Source organism: Triturus cristatus, chromosome 3_2 (genome assembly GCF_964204655.1).
Source record: "Triturus cristatus chromosome 3_2, aTriCri1.1, whole genome shotgun sequence".
Lineage (NCBI taxonomy): Eukaryota > Metazoa > Chordata > Amphibia > Caudata > Salamandridae > Triturus > Triturus cristatus.
This window is the reverse complement of record NC_140584.1, coordinates 999,964,916-999,983,543: the sequence shown is the minus strand read 5'-3', so window position 1 is coordinate 999,983,543 and position 18,628 is coordinate 999,964,916. Positions and strand designations below refer to the sequence as shown.

The 18,628-nt window shown below is 49.8% G+C and overlaps 1 protein-coding gene across 4 annotated transcripts in view; it reads right to left on the bottom strand.

Moving 5' to 3' along the window:
• Nucleotides 1-18,628, bottom strand: part of TAF15 (TATA-box binding protein associated factor 15) — a 481,601-nt gene that overhangs the window by 424,508 nt on the left and 38,465 nt on the right. For all 4 annotated transcript variants that reach the window (XM_085649621.1, XM_085649623.1, XM_085649622.1 and 1 more), the window contains exon 2: nucleotides 5,969-6,014. In XM_085649621.1, coding sequence (XP_085505747.1) covers nucleotides 5,969-6,014 — 46 coding nt within the window. The remainder of the gene's footprint in view (nucleotides 1-5,968; nucleotides 6,015-18,628) is intronic.

Sequence of the window (18,628 nt, the reverse complement as noted above, 5' to 3'; positions counted from 1 at the left end):
GCCAGGCTATTCATGTTATGGCCCTTCTTAGGAGGGTTTTCATGGAGTGCCTCATTTAATTTGGCCATGTCAAGTGATTTCCAATTTTTCCTGGATATGGCAGGAATGTCGGGTGTCGTAACAGCGGTGGGTAGAAGTTTAATAATCAGGTCAATTAAGTAGTGGTCCGACCAACAGATAGGAGAAGTGTTATGCCATTTGAGCTCGGTCAGGTTGGAAAAAATGGGGTCGAGCAGGTGACCTTTATTATGAGTCGGCCCAGTGTTAATTAAGGACAAGTTAAGGGCCTTCAGGTCATCAAGTAAATTAGTACAAGCGGGAATAGATGGGTCCTCCAAATGCAAATTTAGGTCGCCAATAAGTGAGAAATTTTTCGATGCCAAATAGTACGGAGTAATACAGTTTGCTAAGTTTGAAGCCCAAATGGAAAAATTTCCGGGGGGCCGGTACATCAATATGCCGGACATTGTACAATTGGGATTCAGAGAGATTTAAAAAAAGCCCGCTTCACAGTCAGGGATGGAAATTTGTTCAAAAGTACACTTCACATTTCTGTCAAAAATGATAGCAATTCCACCTCCTGACTGGTTTAGTCTATCAATCCTAGTGATAGCGTAGTTAGCGGGGAGGGCAGTAGCCACATCAGGGCCCGCACTCTCGTGGAGCCATGTTTCAGTCAGAAAGAGGACACTGGGATTTGCCTCTAATAAGAGGTTGAAAATGTCCAGTCTGTGCTTGGGAAGTGAACGGCAGTTTGTACTATAAAGCACGAATTCCCTTCCCTCGATAGGACGAGGTTGTTTGTGTTTCCTGTGTCTTCTAACAGCATCAGGGAACGGTTGGAGGATGGTTGTGTTTAGCTTGCACTTATTACACGACACCACTCCAATGCTATGGAGATTAAGTGTGGAGCAACTTGGGTTGGAAGATGGGCGTAACGCACGCAGTTCTAGCGAGGATCTGACCAGCTGTCTGTGGACGGGGGGTGTATAGTCCTCTGCCCCGAGCCCCGTACTGGCCCGGACGGGCACAGACGGGCTAGTCTTTGGCGTGTCTTCGGCGTGCAGAGTGCGTGCCCGCTGCGCTTGTCCGCTGCGCTTCCAAGGCGAGTGCATACTTATAAGGAGGGGAGGGGGTGTGGCTAACTGCGAGGGGCATGGCCAGGCGACTCGTGGGTGGCAATGGCGGCAAAGGACTCGCCCTACTCGTCCCAGCACTGGATCTGCAATTGGGGAAGATGACCGGCCCAAAAGCACCAGAAGCGTAGGTAAAACACAAGTACAATTTCAATCCAAGATGCCACTGTTTCACCTTATTGTTGACTGTTGAGCTCAGTATCTCAACCCTTCAAAAAGTAGGGAGGATGCAAGAACTAATTTGAATTGGCTGTAATGATAATATAAGGATAAAACAACGCAAACTATTTAAAAACAAAAAACATAAGTGTGAGGAAATGGGGTATATTACATAGTGTGGTTGTGCAAACTCACCATACATCATGCTCATCAACCCCTTTAGTGTCCTTAGGTTTCGATTGTCAACCCTGGGTAACTGGGGGTCTGAGCAACAAAGCTTACATAAAGGATCAAATGCAAAGCATTTAAATACCACCAAAACAATTGAAGACGATATCGAACAGACACCAAAGAAATCTGACACCAATTCATAAAAATAGACTATTTTTAGGCACCGCAAAGAAAAAGATCCACCAGAGGGTTCCGGAGTTGGAATTTACAAGGTAAAATAAATCACACCATTTCATTCAACCGCAAACAAACATAATCAAATTCAACAAATTTGACTCTTAGAAGATTATTGAGCAACAAATTGGGCAAATTGTAATGCGGTCGGATGTAGTTATTTAGGGGGACCAGCAGGCCCTCTGAAACGCTTACCTCCTCAGAAGAAGCAGTCTTCCAGCAGTTCCAGTCACTTTATCCTCGTTCCATTGATTCCTATGGCAGTGGTCCTGATGCTGAGGATACAGGATGCTTAAAGATGCTCAAGGATACTGTGGATGTACCGTGGTCGACGAGGGCCTTCCTTTTTAACAAAGGGGATGAGGAGGTCCCGGACACAGGTTTGATGTGCTATGGGGTCCTCTCTGGTCTGGCCGAAGTCCAGTTGCCACTGGACTACCAGTCATCCAGCATCACGGTCACAGCCAAATCCTTCTCCGGGCTGTAGCTTGCCTCCTGTATAACCAAGTTACACCCAGACAACTGTCCCGGGTCCAGCAGACTTGGGTGCAACTTCTGAGCATCAAGTCCTGGTCTCTCGTACTGCACAACGGCGGGAAGCAGCGATCTGGGGATCAGGGCTACCACTCGCCCTTAGCAGGCTCCTTTAGCTGTTGTGTCCCTGTGGTGCGAACAGGTCAGTTGGTTGACCCTTGGAGTCTCTTTGCTTTGGCTCGGCTCTGGAGACGACTTTTCTTTTTTAGCAAGACACAGCAGACACAGTTTCCTCCCCTTTGCCAGCCACCAGGTGCAGCCTCTCTTCGCTGGGAACTTGGTGCAGCAGGGCAGTGGTCCTTCGGTCCTTCTTCCAGTCCAGTCGAGATCTGAGTTCTGGGTGTCAGTGGTGCCCTATTTATCTACAGAGAGTACCCTCAGGGTAGGATGCAGTTGGTAGCCAATGAGCTACCAGGTTTCCTCCCTGCTAATGACCACTTACTGGGAAGAGTGGCATCTGACCATCCCAGGATGCACCATTCTGCCCTCTCCCAAGATGGCAGTACTCTTCTCAGCATCCAGAGCTCCCGAGACCAACCCAGAAGTGTGGTTACCAATGGGGTTGCACAACCCCAGAAAACCAGTTTGGCAACAGGTTTTCCCTCTCCTTTCCCAGGTGTCAGTTAGTCTGCTTAAACAATGGTGCTGCCCTTCTCCCAAGTGTTCCCCATTTGCCCTTCAAAGGCGGCTTCAGCTTTGAAGCTCACCTTTTGAGCCAAAACCAGTGTGGCTTCCTACCGGAGGTAGGTAACACCTCTCTCCATTGCAGGCCCCTATAATCTAATTTCCTGGGAGTCATTAGCACGTCTTCCCAGGAGGGCAGAATGCTGTCGTGTGTTCAAGCCCCATGTGCAACAGTTAAGGTCACAGGAGATTAAAGGCATCAAAGTGGCAACTTTGTAAAAGTTGCACACATTAACTTGTTACATTCATTTCAACTGGAGTCAGGCTTAATGTAACAAGTTGTTTGATACCTTGAAGTATAAACTTTGGTCACACCTTCAGGAGTTAGCACAGCTGAGGAGTCTACATGTAACCCTCCACTTGCCAGCGTTGAGACCAAGTCTTTCCACGGTAAAAACAACAGTTTCGTGTTTTTACTGTCAGAACATAAATATTACATTGTCTACCCATCTATCCATGAAATATGCTGCAGCCTGCCTTAGTGCTTGGTAGGCCTGCCATAGGGGTGAAATACATATATTTCAGGAGAACAGTTGACTTTGCCGTGGCTTTCATAAGTGAGATACTGCATAACAGTATCTTTGATTTGTGCTGCTCAGAGTCAGGTCAGATGCAGCCTGCCACTGGCATTTATATCCCCATACAGCCTCCAAACCCCTTGGTGTCAAGTCAAAAGCTTCATCTGTCTAGAGCTGCATGCATTTTTTATTGAGCGTGTCCAAGCTCCACTGAGGAAGGTTCTCCGTGGAAGAGAAGTACCTTGAAAGAAAATATAAAATCCAAAAAACTAGCATTTTTTAAGTTGACCAGTAAGATTGAAAATGTCTGCTCTTTACCATGCAAACTATCCCCTTCATGATATTCCTCATTATTATAACTTCATGGATGGCTTTAAAGTGAGATGGGATCCAAACCAAAGAGGCTGTGTAATATTTGAGAAAGTCTCATATCTGGTGGTATAGGTATAAGGGACGTTTCCTTCTCATAAACAGTTCCCCGACAGGAGCCTAGCAAATTATAAAATGGCCTGTTCTCCCAAATGACTTAATCGCAGTTGGAGCAGACAATGTTTTCAATGTCACAATCACCGAGAGCGGTCCTGAAAAGGCAGCGTGTCACAGGTCTACCTGTTGCAGACTATGGCTAAGTCAGTGGTTCTTAACCTGTGGTCTAGGGACCCCTGGGGGTCCGCGAAGCCTACTCTCGTGGGCCACGACTGCTTAGAAAATTATATATTATTAACAGATTAATAAAGTGTAAGTGAATAAAGAAGCAAAAAGTAATTGAAGGCTAAAAATTAAGTTGGTTGCAAGGAGCAGTATAAGTGCATCAAACAGAATATAATTTGGGCAGTGAGTGGACTCAATTGAATTTAGAAAAGCTCCAACCTTGCCATTAAAATTTCTATTTTTAATAGTTGTATGTGAATTTAATAAAATATTTCATCATATGTGTATTTGTTTGATGAATGATTGTGACTGTATTTTGTGTGTATATTGGCAAAAATGCTTAGTCTGGGGTCCCCAGCTTTTAATAATTATCCAGTGGGATCCTCGGATTTCAGTAGTGATTAAGAGGTGGTCAACAGAAGTCATAAGGTTAAGAACCACTGTAATAAGTTCAACAACAGCTTTAACTTAGGCTGTAAAAAGACAGAATCCAGGGCCGAAGCCTCTGGCGCCACAGGCTTTCGAAGGGAGCGTACATAACCAGCATCTATTTCCGGCCAGCTTGACGGGCGTGAACCCAAGGTTACAAGGAGATTATATGCTTCAAGAATGGCATTCGTTTTTACAGAAAAAAAAATCCTTTTTGACAAACATCAAGAAAACGAACGAGAACTGGCAATATTAATCCCCATGTCTATCAAGGCTAAAAAAAAAAAAAACAATATCACCGATGTCATGAATCCCTTAAATATAGGATATAAGTAATTTGGTGGTAAGGACAGAGCATCCTAAACATAGGAATCATTGGTAACATTCCTAGCATCTGTGAAGTGGGGTGCATGTCCAGGTCATAAAATGACTAAACGCAAGACTACTACTAAAGGTTTACTAGTCATCAACATACTGGACAAACGTTGTTATAATGTCATTGTGGCCAGCAAATATGATACTACATCAAAAATAAAGCACAATTTCTTTACATGTAAATTGTAAAAGACAGAAATTCGTTCCCAACATCAAATGTTCTAACATCCTGCTTTCCCGCAACTCTCCCACTAACTTATAATCAGACTGTATGAATGAGAATAAACTAAAACTAAGACCATGTAGACTATACCCCATTAATAAATCTATGCATGTAATTTTCCCGGTTTTGGTCACTTCCGGTACGAGATTAGATGCTATTGAGACGTTTGGTGCCATTTTTGTTGGAGATGTTTAGCAATGTAGCATGGTAGGATATTTCCTAATTTAATTCCACTAGCATTTTACATTTGTACTGCAATTGCACAAAAATACTTTTTGTTAAAGCGCCCTAAAATTGCAACGTATTATGGCTGTAACATGACCATGTAATAATTGCAGTCATTACACTGTTGCAGTATACTTGCTAGATTGTATTGCTGCAGTCACATTGTGTACACTTGACAATGGTTGTACAACTGGTTGTACAACTGTGAGTATCTCTGCTCTTGTAGGTACTAGTTGTCCCTGAATTTTCTCGTTTTGATACACTCCGACGTTCAATGGCTAGACATGCCCGATTTATAATCCTGTGTGTTATTTACAAAATAGACTTGGATAGTAAAGGATTAACGTATGAACTCTCTCTCTGCCCCATAACATTGAAGTGCTAAATTTCTCTACACCTGGTAACAAATGTCTTATAAATGCAGATTTGCACTATTTTATTGATGCAATACAATATCTTGAGGTACATTGCAACAGCAGGATAAACACCAAAAACGTTGTTTATCAAGGTAACACCATTAGAAAGATTTGCTAGGATTAGTTACATTACAGCTTGTGCATTGTTTAAGAAAAACAAACCTACATATAACATAGAATGGCCTTGTGAAATGGCAACTCATAAGAACATACCTCTGCTGCGAATGTCCGCTGCTGCAGTTACTATAATTTCCAGAATCTATCATAAAAAAATAAAATTGAAAAAAATGTAAGCCTTCACAAACATCTTTGATTTCTTTCGGTTAAGCAACAGTCAGCACAAACCTCAAAACTCCTGTTAGGGACCGATTTACATTTTTACAGAACCAGCATAAATGTCATGAGAAACCGCACTAGCTTTTACAATTATAATTCCCCAAAATAACCAAGGCACACAATAGCCATAAATGACAAGGAGCTAAAATGAAGCTATATGTTTAAATTGTAAAGTCAGTCGACCTATTGTCCCCCAAGCAAGTATAGATACACACCATATATAAAACATAATTATATAAATGGTGACAACATCAAGACTGGTATTTGCATTGGGCTCCAAGAACACCCTTCAGATTCTTGCACAGCTCTCAGTCAGCTTTCAAGCAATGCCATGATTTAGTCATATTTAATGTCACAGGTAAATCTCCCAATTAACCACACAAACGTTTGTTGCTTGTTAACACAATATCCAAATGATGTTATAGGTCAACAAAAGAAAGAAATGTTAAATATAAAGTCAACGGTCACCCGGGGAGCTTCAGTCAGCTACCATTGTTTAGGCGTTTCCATGCATCATTTCTTGCCCCTGCTCTAGACTTTGGGCCAGTGTGTTTAAAGATTGGGCATTGCTGCTAGGTTTGGCATGAACAGTGTTTTGTGAAAGCTGAATCCATAGAAAAAGGAGTCTCTGAGGGATCGTTTGAGAGATTCTGCAAAGCTTGACAGGGTTCCAACAGGTCCTTGTGTACCCGTGAGTTACCATCTCTGGAGAGGAGATGTCCACAATTACAAACAGCACCACAGTTTTCGGTACAAACTTCCTCTAGAGCAGGAATCTATTGTACTAAATTAAACACACAGGTGTGACAGAAAATGATGACCATAGAAACCACAAATATGTCCATATTCCACTGCAGCAGAACCAAGCAGAATGTCACAACTACGATAAGTATCAAAGTGCATAAGGAATACTCAGCAAATGTAAACTGGTTTTGCTTGCCCTGACTGGCCATCACCTTTGTATGAAGTCATGCATGGTTTAAGTATTTGTATTACATTACGAATAGTCGGAGAAGACTGAAACGCAGATGTGCAGAGTCCAAAATACAATTCTTTGCCATAACATGAAATAAACAGTATTCAAAATGTTGAATCTGAACTTCACAATAGTGAGGAGGTAGAACTGCCTGAAAATATTCAAACTGAAAAGAGAACTCATTCTAGCAGAGAAATCATTTCACATTATTTTCGAAGTTTTGTTCTATTGTTTTATATGGTTGGTGTCTGGCCCATCAAAGCATGTCCTCCTCAGGCCCTGCAACAGTGTTTGGATAGCACCATGGTCTTCTGCACAGTGCCAAGAAACACAAGGTTTATTTTGTTCTTGCTAGAACTATTGCAACTTGACACTTAAAGGTACGGAACAAAGTCATAATAGGAGAAAGTTGTACTGCCCCAAATACACTTACCAATCATACAATTGTATAGTGCTGTTTTGCATGTGCAAAGAGAAGTCAAGGGAGCTGGTAGACCGCAAAGGTCAACACAACAGCCAACAAAATCCTAAACTGATGGAAATATATTATCAAAATTAGAAAATGGGGATCCTCAGACAGCAAGTCTTAAGTTGCCATGTGTGGTTTAGCGTTGTGGACGTGACAGAACATTACTTAATATCTCTAAACTCTCTTATTGTTGCATTATGTGGGTGCTGTGCCGGTGTGACAGCCTGTCCGCCAAGCACAATCCCTGCACCTCACATATGTTGGTTACTAAATGCTGAAAATAAGGTGATTGGAAGTGGGAGGTGGAATTATGCAAGGACTGATGGGCATTTCGAGTCTATACATTGCTAAAAATTTGAGATATTTTCCACTACTATGGGTAGATCATCGAGCAATTACTATCTCCAGTAATTTTCCACAAAGATTGGTTCCAAAACCTTCCATCAACCCACAATTTGTACCGTGACTGGAAGAGTATGAAAAAGACACAGCAAGACTCAGGTGGGGGATGACTGTGTAACACACTAAAGCCCCTCCCTCGAGCATCATAGTGCCAACTGTGAGCAGGTTGGTGTGTTTGTTGTCCCAGAAAGGCAGCTGCATGTCATCCGCTACTCGCCCTTTTTTCTGCATCATTTCTTGTGGCAGAGGTTAACACAGAGTACAACCATGATCTACCGAAAGCATCAAAATCCAGGCTTTGATCATGTCTAGACTCGACTATGCCAGCTCATTGTATCTGGGAGTCAACAAGTCAGAAATACAGAGGCTCCAGAGAGTCCAGAATGCGGCCCGAAGATCCCTCCTCGGTCTGCGCAGAACCTGCTCAGTGACAAGTGCCATTCGCCGTCTCCACTGGCTGCCTGTGGCCAGGCGAATCGAGTTTAAGGCACGGTGTATAGCCTACAAAATCCTGAAATTTGCATCCCTGCAAATCTTGACCAACCTTCTCTTACCCTATACTCCCACATGATCGCTTTGATCTATGGGACAATGCCTGGTAGTGATCCCTCGCATGTGAAGGGTTCGCGCCGCAGGTCGCTCCTTTCGGAACAGAGCTGCCATCCTCTGGAATTCCCTGCCGGCCCATATTCGAGGGCTCACTAACTACCTCCAATTCAGGAAAGCCATTAAACATTTCTTTTTCCTTCTCAGTAGGCCTTCCTGTGCCTTTCTGTACGTGGCTATTCTGCTGCTCAGCGCCGGCACACCTCTTAGCTTGGGCAGCTGTTGCGCTTTACAAACTCTTAACATAACATGACATAACTAACAAGACATTTTTATTCTCCAGATTAAACTTGACAGACCAAAGACTATCAGACTTGGAAAACCAACAAATCATCACCTGAAAAATATATTAGCTCAAACAAAAAAAGAAAAGAAAAAAGTTGCAGAACTGTAAACCAGGCAAGAGGACTTGAAGAACAGGGTAAGGCTCTCCAATTCACGATCTGCCAGTGCCCCAGTGAAACTGTCCAAGTCTAACTCTAGCACTGATTTGATTGAACACTTATTCAAAGGTGACATTCTGCCACACTTTGAAGGCAGATACCTACCATGAGAGCACCAGTTCCAAGGGGGCGTGGCTTAACACGCAATGAGAGCGGACGTGCCCGGGTAGAGCTCCCGTCTGAGTCTCCCTACCCCGGGTCGTTTCTCCGATGAAAAATCCTCTCCGCGGCCCGCTACTGCCGGCGGACCTGTTCCGGCGCCTGCTGCCTGCCCCGGCCGACTTTGGGGCACATCGGTGGTGGAGCCCCGCACCGACACCGACGACGGGCCTGAGGCCGCGCTGCTGAGCCCGCGGCTTTAGATACCTCCCCGGGCCTTGAGCTGCGGCCTACGGAGAACGCCTCGCGGCATCGCAAAGAAGCCCGTGACCATTGCGGAGGAGCCCTCACGGAACGGGCATAGCGACTGGAGGCACCTGGAGACCCCCCCCCGCCCCTCCCCCACGGGCGAGCCGGGAACGACCTGGAGCAGCCGCGTGGTCGCCGGCTGCGACACCCAGCACACGAGTGAGTTGACGGATGGGGGCCCTGGGAGCGGCGGGGCGGAACCAGAGAGACGACGAGGCCTAGACGCTATTGCTCATAAGTAAATGCCCACGACCTACAAGAGGACCGCGATGCCCTTGGGGAGGGGCGGAAATCCACAGCAGCGATAGGGATCCCGGGATCTGCGCCGAGACGCAGAGGCTTCGCCTCCCCCCCCCGCTCTGGCCTAGCTACTGCTGCACTGGGGTCTGGCCTCTTCCCTATTAATCTCCTGCCCGCCTCCGGACACTGAAAGCGGACTCGCCCTAGATAGGGGACGCGACATTGCTGAGGCCTGCTGCGCATACCGCCGCTGCTTGAGGATACAGAGAGCGCTACCAGGATGTCGACCTGGACCCCGTAGACCAGTGAAGCATCAATCCTGCGCCTCAGGCCGCTGCGGCAGCAAAACATGAGCACGGAGTGGGCAGGAGGCGCGAACATGCCCTGACCCTTTGGAGGGAGCCTTCAGGCGTCCGTGTAGCTGTCTGCTCGGAGACTTTGGACCCGCGACGGCCGGGACGCAGTGCGTGTGACCCGGCGACCCGGAGCCGCGAACCCTGGCGCTTGGCGGCGACGCAAGGCCCGCAATGACAACCCTGACGATGCAGGGGTGACTTGCCGCGCGCGACGGGCCCCCGCCCCACACCAACAGGAGAAACTGCCTTACACACGCCACCAGCTACATGCCTGGAGGGGCGCGAACGCGTACTGGAACGAGAACTGCAACGGCGAGGGGAAAACAAGCGAAAGCAGCACTCAGGATGGACGCCGAGCAAGTGGCGGCAAAGCTGGACAGTGTCCTGGCGGCCATGGAACGGATGGAGGAATCGCTCCAACAGACGCGCACCTCTCTGGAGACCAGAATCGACGGCGTGGCGATAGATTTGACCCACCTCCGAGCCGATCACAAAAAGCTGCAAGATCGCACTAAGACCCTGGAAGACGCGGTAGCAGTGATCGAACCAAGGGCGGTGCAGACAGACAAAAAGGTGCAAGACCTCCTGAACAGAATGGAGCTCTTGGAGGGCAGGGCTGAAGATGCGGAAGGTCGGGCACGAAGAAATAACATCCGCCTAGTGGGCATCCCGGAGAAATGGGAAGGAGTGGATCTCGCCCGCAAGGTTGAGGACTGGCTACGAGACCTGCTGCCAGATGGCGCGCTTTCCCCCTACTTTGTGGTGGAGAGAGCCCACCGTGTGCCCGCGCGGCCGCTCCCCCCGGGCTCTCACCCCCGACCGTTTCTCCTTCGAGTACTCAACTACCGAGACCGGGACGCCATACTACGCGAAGCCAGGAACTTGGGGGAAATCACCATAGACAACGCCGCGGTGATGTTCTTTCCGGACTACACGGCACGAGTGCAGAGAGAGGGGCATTCTTTCCTGGCTGTAAAAAGAAGACTGCGCGAAGCGGGCCTCAAGTACTCGCTACTTTTCCCTGCCAAACTACGGGTGGTGGTACGTGACAAAACGCATTTCTTCGCGAGCCCTGAGGAAGCGGAGGCCTGGCTGGATGGAGGAATGCCCGACGCGCCGCGAAGAGCGCCGGGAACTGCCACAACAGAGAGGCCCAGGGGGCCGGGGAGGCGACGTCGTCGAAGATCACCTACGCCACCGCTGGCCCGGGTGGCAGTGAGCCGCTCCCCACCGGCGGCCCTAGTCCACCAGGAACAGCAACATGCCTTGCGCAGGGTGGCGGCACTCAGCAACTCCCCGGCGCCGTTGCTCCGCCTGGGCGCCAGCCCGGCAGCGTCTTCCACGGATGATGAGGCGATTTACGGCATCCCGGATACGCAGAGCTCTGGGGGGCCCCCGGAGGTCACGCCGCAGACGGTGGATCTCTTTGGTTGACGGAGCCTGGGAGCGGACTGTCATTTGCCGCGTGGCAGGAGCCCACTTGAGTTCCTGTTCAGCTGCCCCGCCTGTCCATAGCATCGCCTCGGGCCTACCGGCACCCACACTGTTGCTGCTCTGGGGAGCTCGACCACGGAGCTGGCCACTGTAAGTACGTTTTCTACTCATACACACGTGAATCATCCACACAATTTGCAGGGACACGGGCGTGCCCCACAGCGTTTTACTGCCAGCCCGCTGCACCATGATCTGGTTGGAGGGGGACCTGCCTCCCCCCTTGGTACTTTTGCCCGCACTTGGCTGATATCTGGGCGCACGACTGCCACGGCATTGAACAATAGACCCTAGACGTCCGCCGGTCAGCGGAGGCTTGCATACCACACCCGGGAGAGAAGCTGGGAACCTCCAAGACTGCACTGTTTTGATTACTGTTAGAATATAAACCACAAGAACCCCCTTAGACTGTATAGATTACGAGCTCACTTGAGTGTTTGGACGGCGACCTGTTGTGCAGCCGACCTTTTGGTATTTTGGAACTTGTTGCCATGTTAAGGCTTTATGTATTCCCCTTCTTCCTTACCCCCCTACCCTGCTGGAGATCATGGCACTGCGCACACGACAATTATCACGACTACACGGTGGGAGCGGACCGCTGGAGCTGGGGAACCCTTGAGCTGGGGGCCGCACCTTGGGGGGGGGGGGAGGGAGGCGCGCACGCACGTGACTGCTATGGCTAGCGTACAATTGTGCACCTGGAACGTCAGGGGAATGCACACACCAGCCAGACGTTATCAGATATACTCATACCTAAAGCGACATAAAATCAACATAGCGCTACTCCAAGAAACTCATTTGAACGGAGCTGAGGTGCGGGCGCTGCACCGTAGATGGCGAGGGCAGCTGTATGCCACGGAATATTCCTCCTACGCTCGCGGAACACTGATATGGGTCCGCCCTGGGACTCCTTGGGAAACCACGGAAGTAGTAGTAGATCGGGAGGGCAGATATACGGCTGCGCAGGGCAGGCTAGATGGCCAGCTTCTCACGCTAGTGTCCCTCTATTCCCCCAATGTAGAACAGGGAGGCTTCCTGGCGCGGCTCTCAGCGACCATGGCACCTTGGCACGCAACATCGTGGATAATAGGGGGCGATTATAATTGCACTCTAGATACAACACTGGATCGCTCCTTCCCACCCCCCGATAACGCCTCTACACGGGGAGCCACGAAAGCACTACTAGAATGGGCCACACAATGGGATCTACACGATGTCAGGCGACTGCGCAACCCGGGGACACGGACGTATTCCTACTACTCTGGCGCTCACGACTTACATGTCCGACTAGACCGATTCATGGCATCTACTGCCCTTCTGCCCCACGTGACGGATACACAATACATGGGCCGCACGCACTCAGACCACAACCCACACTTCATGTCCATAGCCTGGGCGCGCCCGCACCCTCCTGTACCCACATGGCGCCTGCAACCTGCGCTGTTACTGGACGCGGCATTCCAAGATACCTTGCTTACACGCGCCGAGCAATACTTTGAGGAAAATGTTGGCACGGCATCCACTCCACAGGTGGAGTGGGACGCCTTCAAGGTAGTGCTCCGGGGACACTGCTTGCATGCACAGGGACACGTGAGGCACCAATTGGAGAGGGACCTAACTAGGCTAGAGTCAGACCTACTGACGCGGGAGGAGGGGGCTATGGACGGTGATGAGGACGAGGACCCGCTACACGAGGCCCGCGCGGAACATGCACGCCTCTTACAGCGACTCCGAAACGTCAACTATGCCGCGCACTCGGCAAGAACGCATCACCTTGGCGACAGACCTGGCAAACTCTTAGCGTGGCTGATCTCTCAAGAAACCCGCTCAACCCCGGTGGCGGCCGTGCGGGCGGGGGAGGGAGAGCTGATATACACACAACTTGGTGTCCACGATGCCTTCACTGCCCACTATGGCGAGTTGTATCGCTCCCGCTTAACAGTCCCTCATCCTGATATAGCCGACTACCTCTCCCCTCTGCCACTGCCGCAACTAACTATTGCGCAACAGGACGAGCTGGGAGCCCCAGTGGAGCCGGACGAGCTCCGGGAAGCCATCTTTAATTTGTCAAACGGCAAAACGCCGGGCCCGGACAGGCTACCGGCGGAGCTGTACAAGGCCGGCTCGGACATTCTCGTCCCGGAACTGCTGAGAATGTACAACGCGGCAGCGGAAGATGCCGCTCTACCCCCAACGTTAAATGAGGCCATGCTAGTCTCTATTCTTAAACCGGGCAAGGATGGCACGCGGGTAGGCTCTTACCGCCCGCTGGCGCTACTGAATACGGATTATAAAATCCTGGCTTCTACATTGGCTAGGAGACTGGCCCCCCATGTACCCAAAATGGATTTGTCCCCACACGCCACACTTCCCACAACATACGCCGCCTCTTCCGGGTACAGGAATACGCTACGCAACAGTGGCCGAGAGCGGGATGCCTGATACTGGATCTGGAGAAAGCTTTCGATTCAGTTGAGTGGCCGTACCTGCGGGCGGTTACAGAGAAGTATCAACTGGGGGGGGGATATCGTGCCATGATCGACTTGCTTTATGCCAAACCGACAGTCCGAGTCCGTACGGGCCGCCTCCTCTCAGCTGCCATCCGAGTCCGCAGAGGCACCCGCCAGGGCTGCCCATTGTCACCATTGCTGTTCTCACTGGCCATGGAGCCGCTGGCCGCGACTCTCAGGACGCACGGGCTGGAGTGGGGAATTTCGTTGGCGGATGGTGTACATGCGGTGTCGCTGTATGCAGATGATTTGCTACTATACATCAGGGACATAACTGCCATCCACGCCTCCCTCACTGACATTTTCCGCACCTTTGAGAGAATGTCGGGTCTGAGATTCAATTGGGCCAAGTCGGGGGCATATCCCTTTAGCCCGGACACACCTGAATGCGACATCCGGTTGGGAGGGGACAGACTGCAATGGCATCCCACCACCTTCCGCTACCTGGGGATACGGATCTACAGAACCCCTGGCAGATATTCTGGAGGGAAACCTCTGTCGAGCGATCGCTTCTGTCCGAGCACAAATTGGCTTCTGGAACACTTTGCCCCTTAACGTGCCCAGCCGCGTGGCACTGACCAAAATGATTGTGCTGCCTCGCCTACTCTATTATTTTGCGAATATGCCTCTGTATGTTCCCGCCAAGCTATTCCGTGAATTAGAGGTGATGCTGCGTTGCCTCATCTGGAACAAGGGGAGACCGCGAGTGGCGCTGGTTAAATTATACATGCCCACGGATTCGGGGGGGGTTGGCAATCCCTAATCTGGAATTGTACTATCTCGTGGCACAAATGCAGTGGGTGGCGGGATGGCTGAGCGGCAAGCAACTTGAGGACACTGCCTCGCACGCGGCTGCCTGGTCACGAACGCAAATTAATACGCTGTTCCACCCGATAACCCGCACATCCTGCCCTTCCCAGATCTACTTAGCAGTGGCGCGCAGATGTTTCCTGAGGTGCCTGCGTCTCACACGCGCAACTACGCCATACGCCCCGAGCTTGCCGCTCTTGGGTATGCCTGGCCCGACGGGGCCGCTCACGGAGGCCCACTTGGCTAGCTGGGAACAGGCGGGGGTGGACACGCTGAGCGATCTGTATGCGGATGGTGAACTGCTCACGTTCGCCAACCTGGCTGAAGACACGACTCTCCCGGCGGGACAGTTCCTCCTACACGCCTCCCTCTTGCACACACTCACTGCTTCCTGGGGCGACATGGCAGCGGAACCTCCGGTGCATACCTTCATGCAATACCTACATGTAATGGGGAATGGCGCACACGTTGTGCAGGCGCACTCGCAACCATCCACATTAACGCTAAGGGAGCGCTGGGCGACAGATAGGGGAAGGGACTGGACAGATAAGGAATGGGCGCTGATACTGGCCGGCCCGACCAACATCCCACGCAATCCCCGATTTAAAATTATACAATACTACATACTGCAGCGCGCATACCTTACGCCCGACAAAATTAACAGGTACTTTGCGCGGACAGATGCGACTTGCCAACGATGCTTGCTGCCGGGAGCGGACCTCTTACACATGCTCTGGCACTGCCCTGCTGTGCAGCCATACTGGGACGACGTACTAACACTGCTCGTACGCGGCGCTGACTGACAACTCCCGCGCACATGGGAAGCATGCATACTAGGGCTATATAGGCGCAAAAAAGACAACAAAGTACAGGCGCGCTTTTGGGACATGGGTCTTATAACGGCCAAACGCTTGCTCACCAAGCGTTGGAAGGCAACCGCCCCCCCACACATCCGACATTGGAGGGCCTCCTTTGCCAATTGGGCGCAGGCGGAGAGCGCAGTGCTTCTTCGCGAGGAGACTGCGGGGCTCCGGAAATCCCCCTTCGCCCAGCTTTGGGATAACCTCCTCGCAGCGTTTCAGAGGACTTGCCAGGACCGAGGGATAACATGAGTCTCTGGGGCTTATCGCTCCTCTACTAGTGGGATGGCGGCAGCCCTGGGACTACTGAGGGGAGGGCTCGCGCCCCCTCCTGCTTGCCCCTGGTGTCCTACACTGCCGCCCTACATGAGACTGTTACTGAGATATACTCGCTATGCAGCTGTAGTGCACACACGGAGCTCGCTGTTGCCGCAGTCGGCAGAAGCGCCCACAATGACCGGCTGGGGGGCCCAGACGGGAGGGCATGTTCACTATGGCCTGCCCAGCCGCTCCCTCTCCCTCTCTGACACAGAGGAGAGCTCTACACGTGGGGCGGGCGGGTGCGGGCGCGGGTGCCGGAGACTTTCAGCCTTCTTGGCGGCCATCTTTCCCCCCCCCCCCTGGCCTGCGGCTCCCTGTGCACGCTACGTGGTCCCACCGCGCTCCGCTTGGCGGATAATGGCCCCCCTGCTCTACCGCAAAATGATCTCCTCCTCCCTCCTCTCCCCTTCCCCTTGACCCCACCTGAGTTTACGACCCTAACCTTGACACCCCCTATTGCCACACATACATGGGGAACAATTTATATATAGGTTAAATTCCCAGATCGGATCCTCATTTCACCACCGAAAACGAGCGATGGATGCGTCGCGCGGCGCCCCCGGGGCGCTGCCCTCCCTAGCGCGCCCCCGCTTACAGATGACAAAGTGGCATAGACACGCACTCCCTACCAGGGAAGGATACGCCCGGAGAGTGCGGCAAACTCTTGCCCTGGGCGCACTATGTGACATGCCGGGTGTACGCTGACACTTGGCGGCTTGGGAGGCGCGGCGCTGGAGGGACGGATGCGCGCCGCGTAGCACACTCATAGACATGGGCTACGAAGCTGCACACTAGACTCGCCGGGCCTACACGTTGTCATATATGTCGCAGTGAGCTATACCGCAGCATCCTTGTCGCGCTTCAGCCTACACTATGAGCACGACGCTGGCGCTAGGCTGCCCGGAGGCCTTTACATTTTGGGATAACAGCGATGTCCTGTAAGACACCAGATCAGGGCCTAGGTAGCAACCGACATAGCCGCGGAGTGGGCTGGACCACAGCGCCATCCTCTGTCGCTGACAACACACATCAGGAACACCACAAAAACGCACCGTAAAAAGGGAAAAACCCCATGTATCTGCTCTTTTAACAATGTACGCACCTCATTCCTGTACACATGTTAACCTGCACAACGCCGCCGGACCTCCGGGTTGCCGGCTGAATGGCTGTGTCCCACCATCTGGAAACGTGCGCTTTGTTTACCTGATTCGCCGCCTGGACGGTGACTGTACATTGTAAGATGAAGCAACTGCAAATAATAAAGGTTTTTTCCAAAAAAAAATGAGAGCACCAGTTCCAATTGCCCTATCTGGAAAAATACTGCAAACAATTTTGGTTAATTTTGCAGATTTCTGAATAAAAGAGCAAAGTTATCCCAACAAGCAATCAAGACTAGATCATTGCAAAGTATAAAAGATTTGTATATACCAATTCATTCTGATAGGACTTATGACATTTTTAAATGTGCGGAGAGAACTTAAGCTCTTGATCCAAGAATTCAAAACTTCTGGTGCTCAGGCTTACGTTTTTTAAGCAAGACAATTAAAACCAGAAGTAGACAATGTTCTAAGAAGTATTAGAGGCAAGAAAAATCCTGAAATGCAATGCTGATACAAAGGGAAAAAAATATTTCCCCTTTTCTTTTGAGCGTACCTGTGCAAGACAAAAAGCACACAACATGGTGCAAATCACTAGATTATTAGGGAGGAGTTGGGGACTACTGAGTGGGATGTAGCTCCTGGAAGGGGGAAGGTTGGTGGGGGTAGAGTGGGGGGCTGGGTCACAGGGGTGACTGTGGCTCTTGGGGTTCGGCCATCAAAGAAAGGACAAGGAGTCATTTATTATTCGCATAATGAACTTTATGAAGGCATTTAAGCTCTTTATTATGCAGCAAATACTTAATGGCACTTCATTATAAAGCACTTTAAAGTAATATTCTCGCATTTTTATCTCCCCAGAGGCAATGTATGCTTGACTGGGACTGTGTACGATTTTAACAATCTACAGTATGATGCTGGGCACTTTAGCACTCCCACACATTTCTTTTTTTGTTTACATTTTTACAAGTAAAGTCCGAGGAGTTGTTAATAGGTCTTTTGTGAGCTATGAAAGAACAACATTTCTACCAAGCTAATGGCTTTTACAACAGCTGATTATCAAAGCAACTTTTTTCCACAATTCTGTAATCAACTGCTTTCAAGAAACACATTCATAACAATAGATTACAGAATTTGAATATGCTTAAGTCAATTTTAGATTATTTGCCTCTGCCAACAGTGCCCATGAAGGAGTAGCAATTTGCCTCTCCCAAAAACCTGGACCTAACATACAAAAATGTCAAACAGACAATGAGGGTCAATGGCTTTGGGCCAATTTGACCATTTCTTAAAAACAGTTAGTTTTAGGAACTATGTATGCCACTATAGAAGATAACTCCTCACCATTCATTCTTTCCATATGGGTTTTAAGCCCACAAAAAAGAAACAGATTCCTCTCTACATCAGGTGAAACATAAATAAACGTTGTTCATTAGACCGAAAGAACTCTGAAAGCTCAGACACTGGCTTCAGAATATCTCTAAGACTGTAAAGGTTTTTTTTTTTTATAAATGTAAGGCTTGTTACTATGGAGTGGTACGTTTTGCC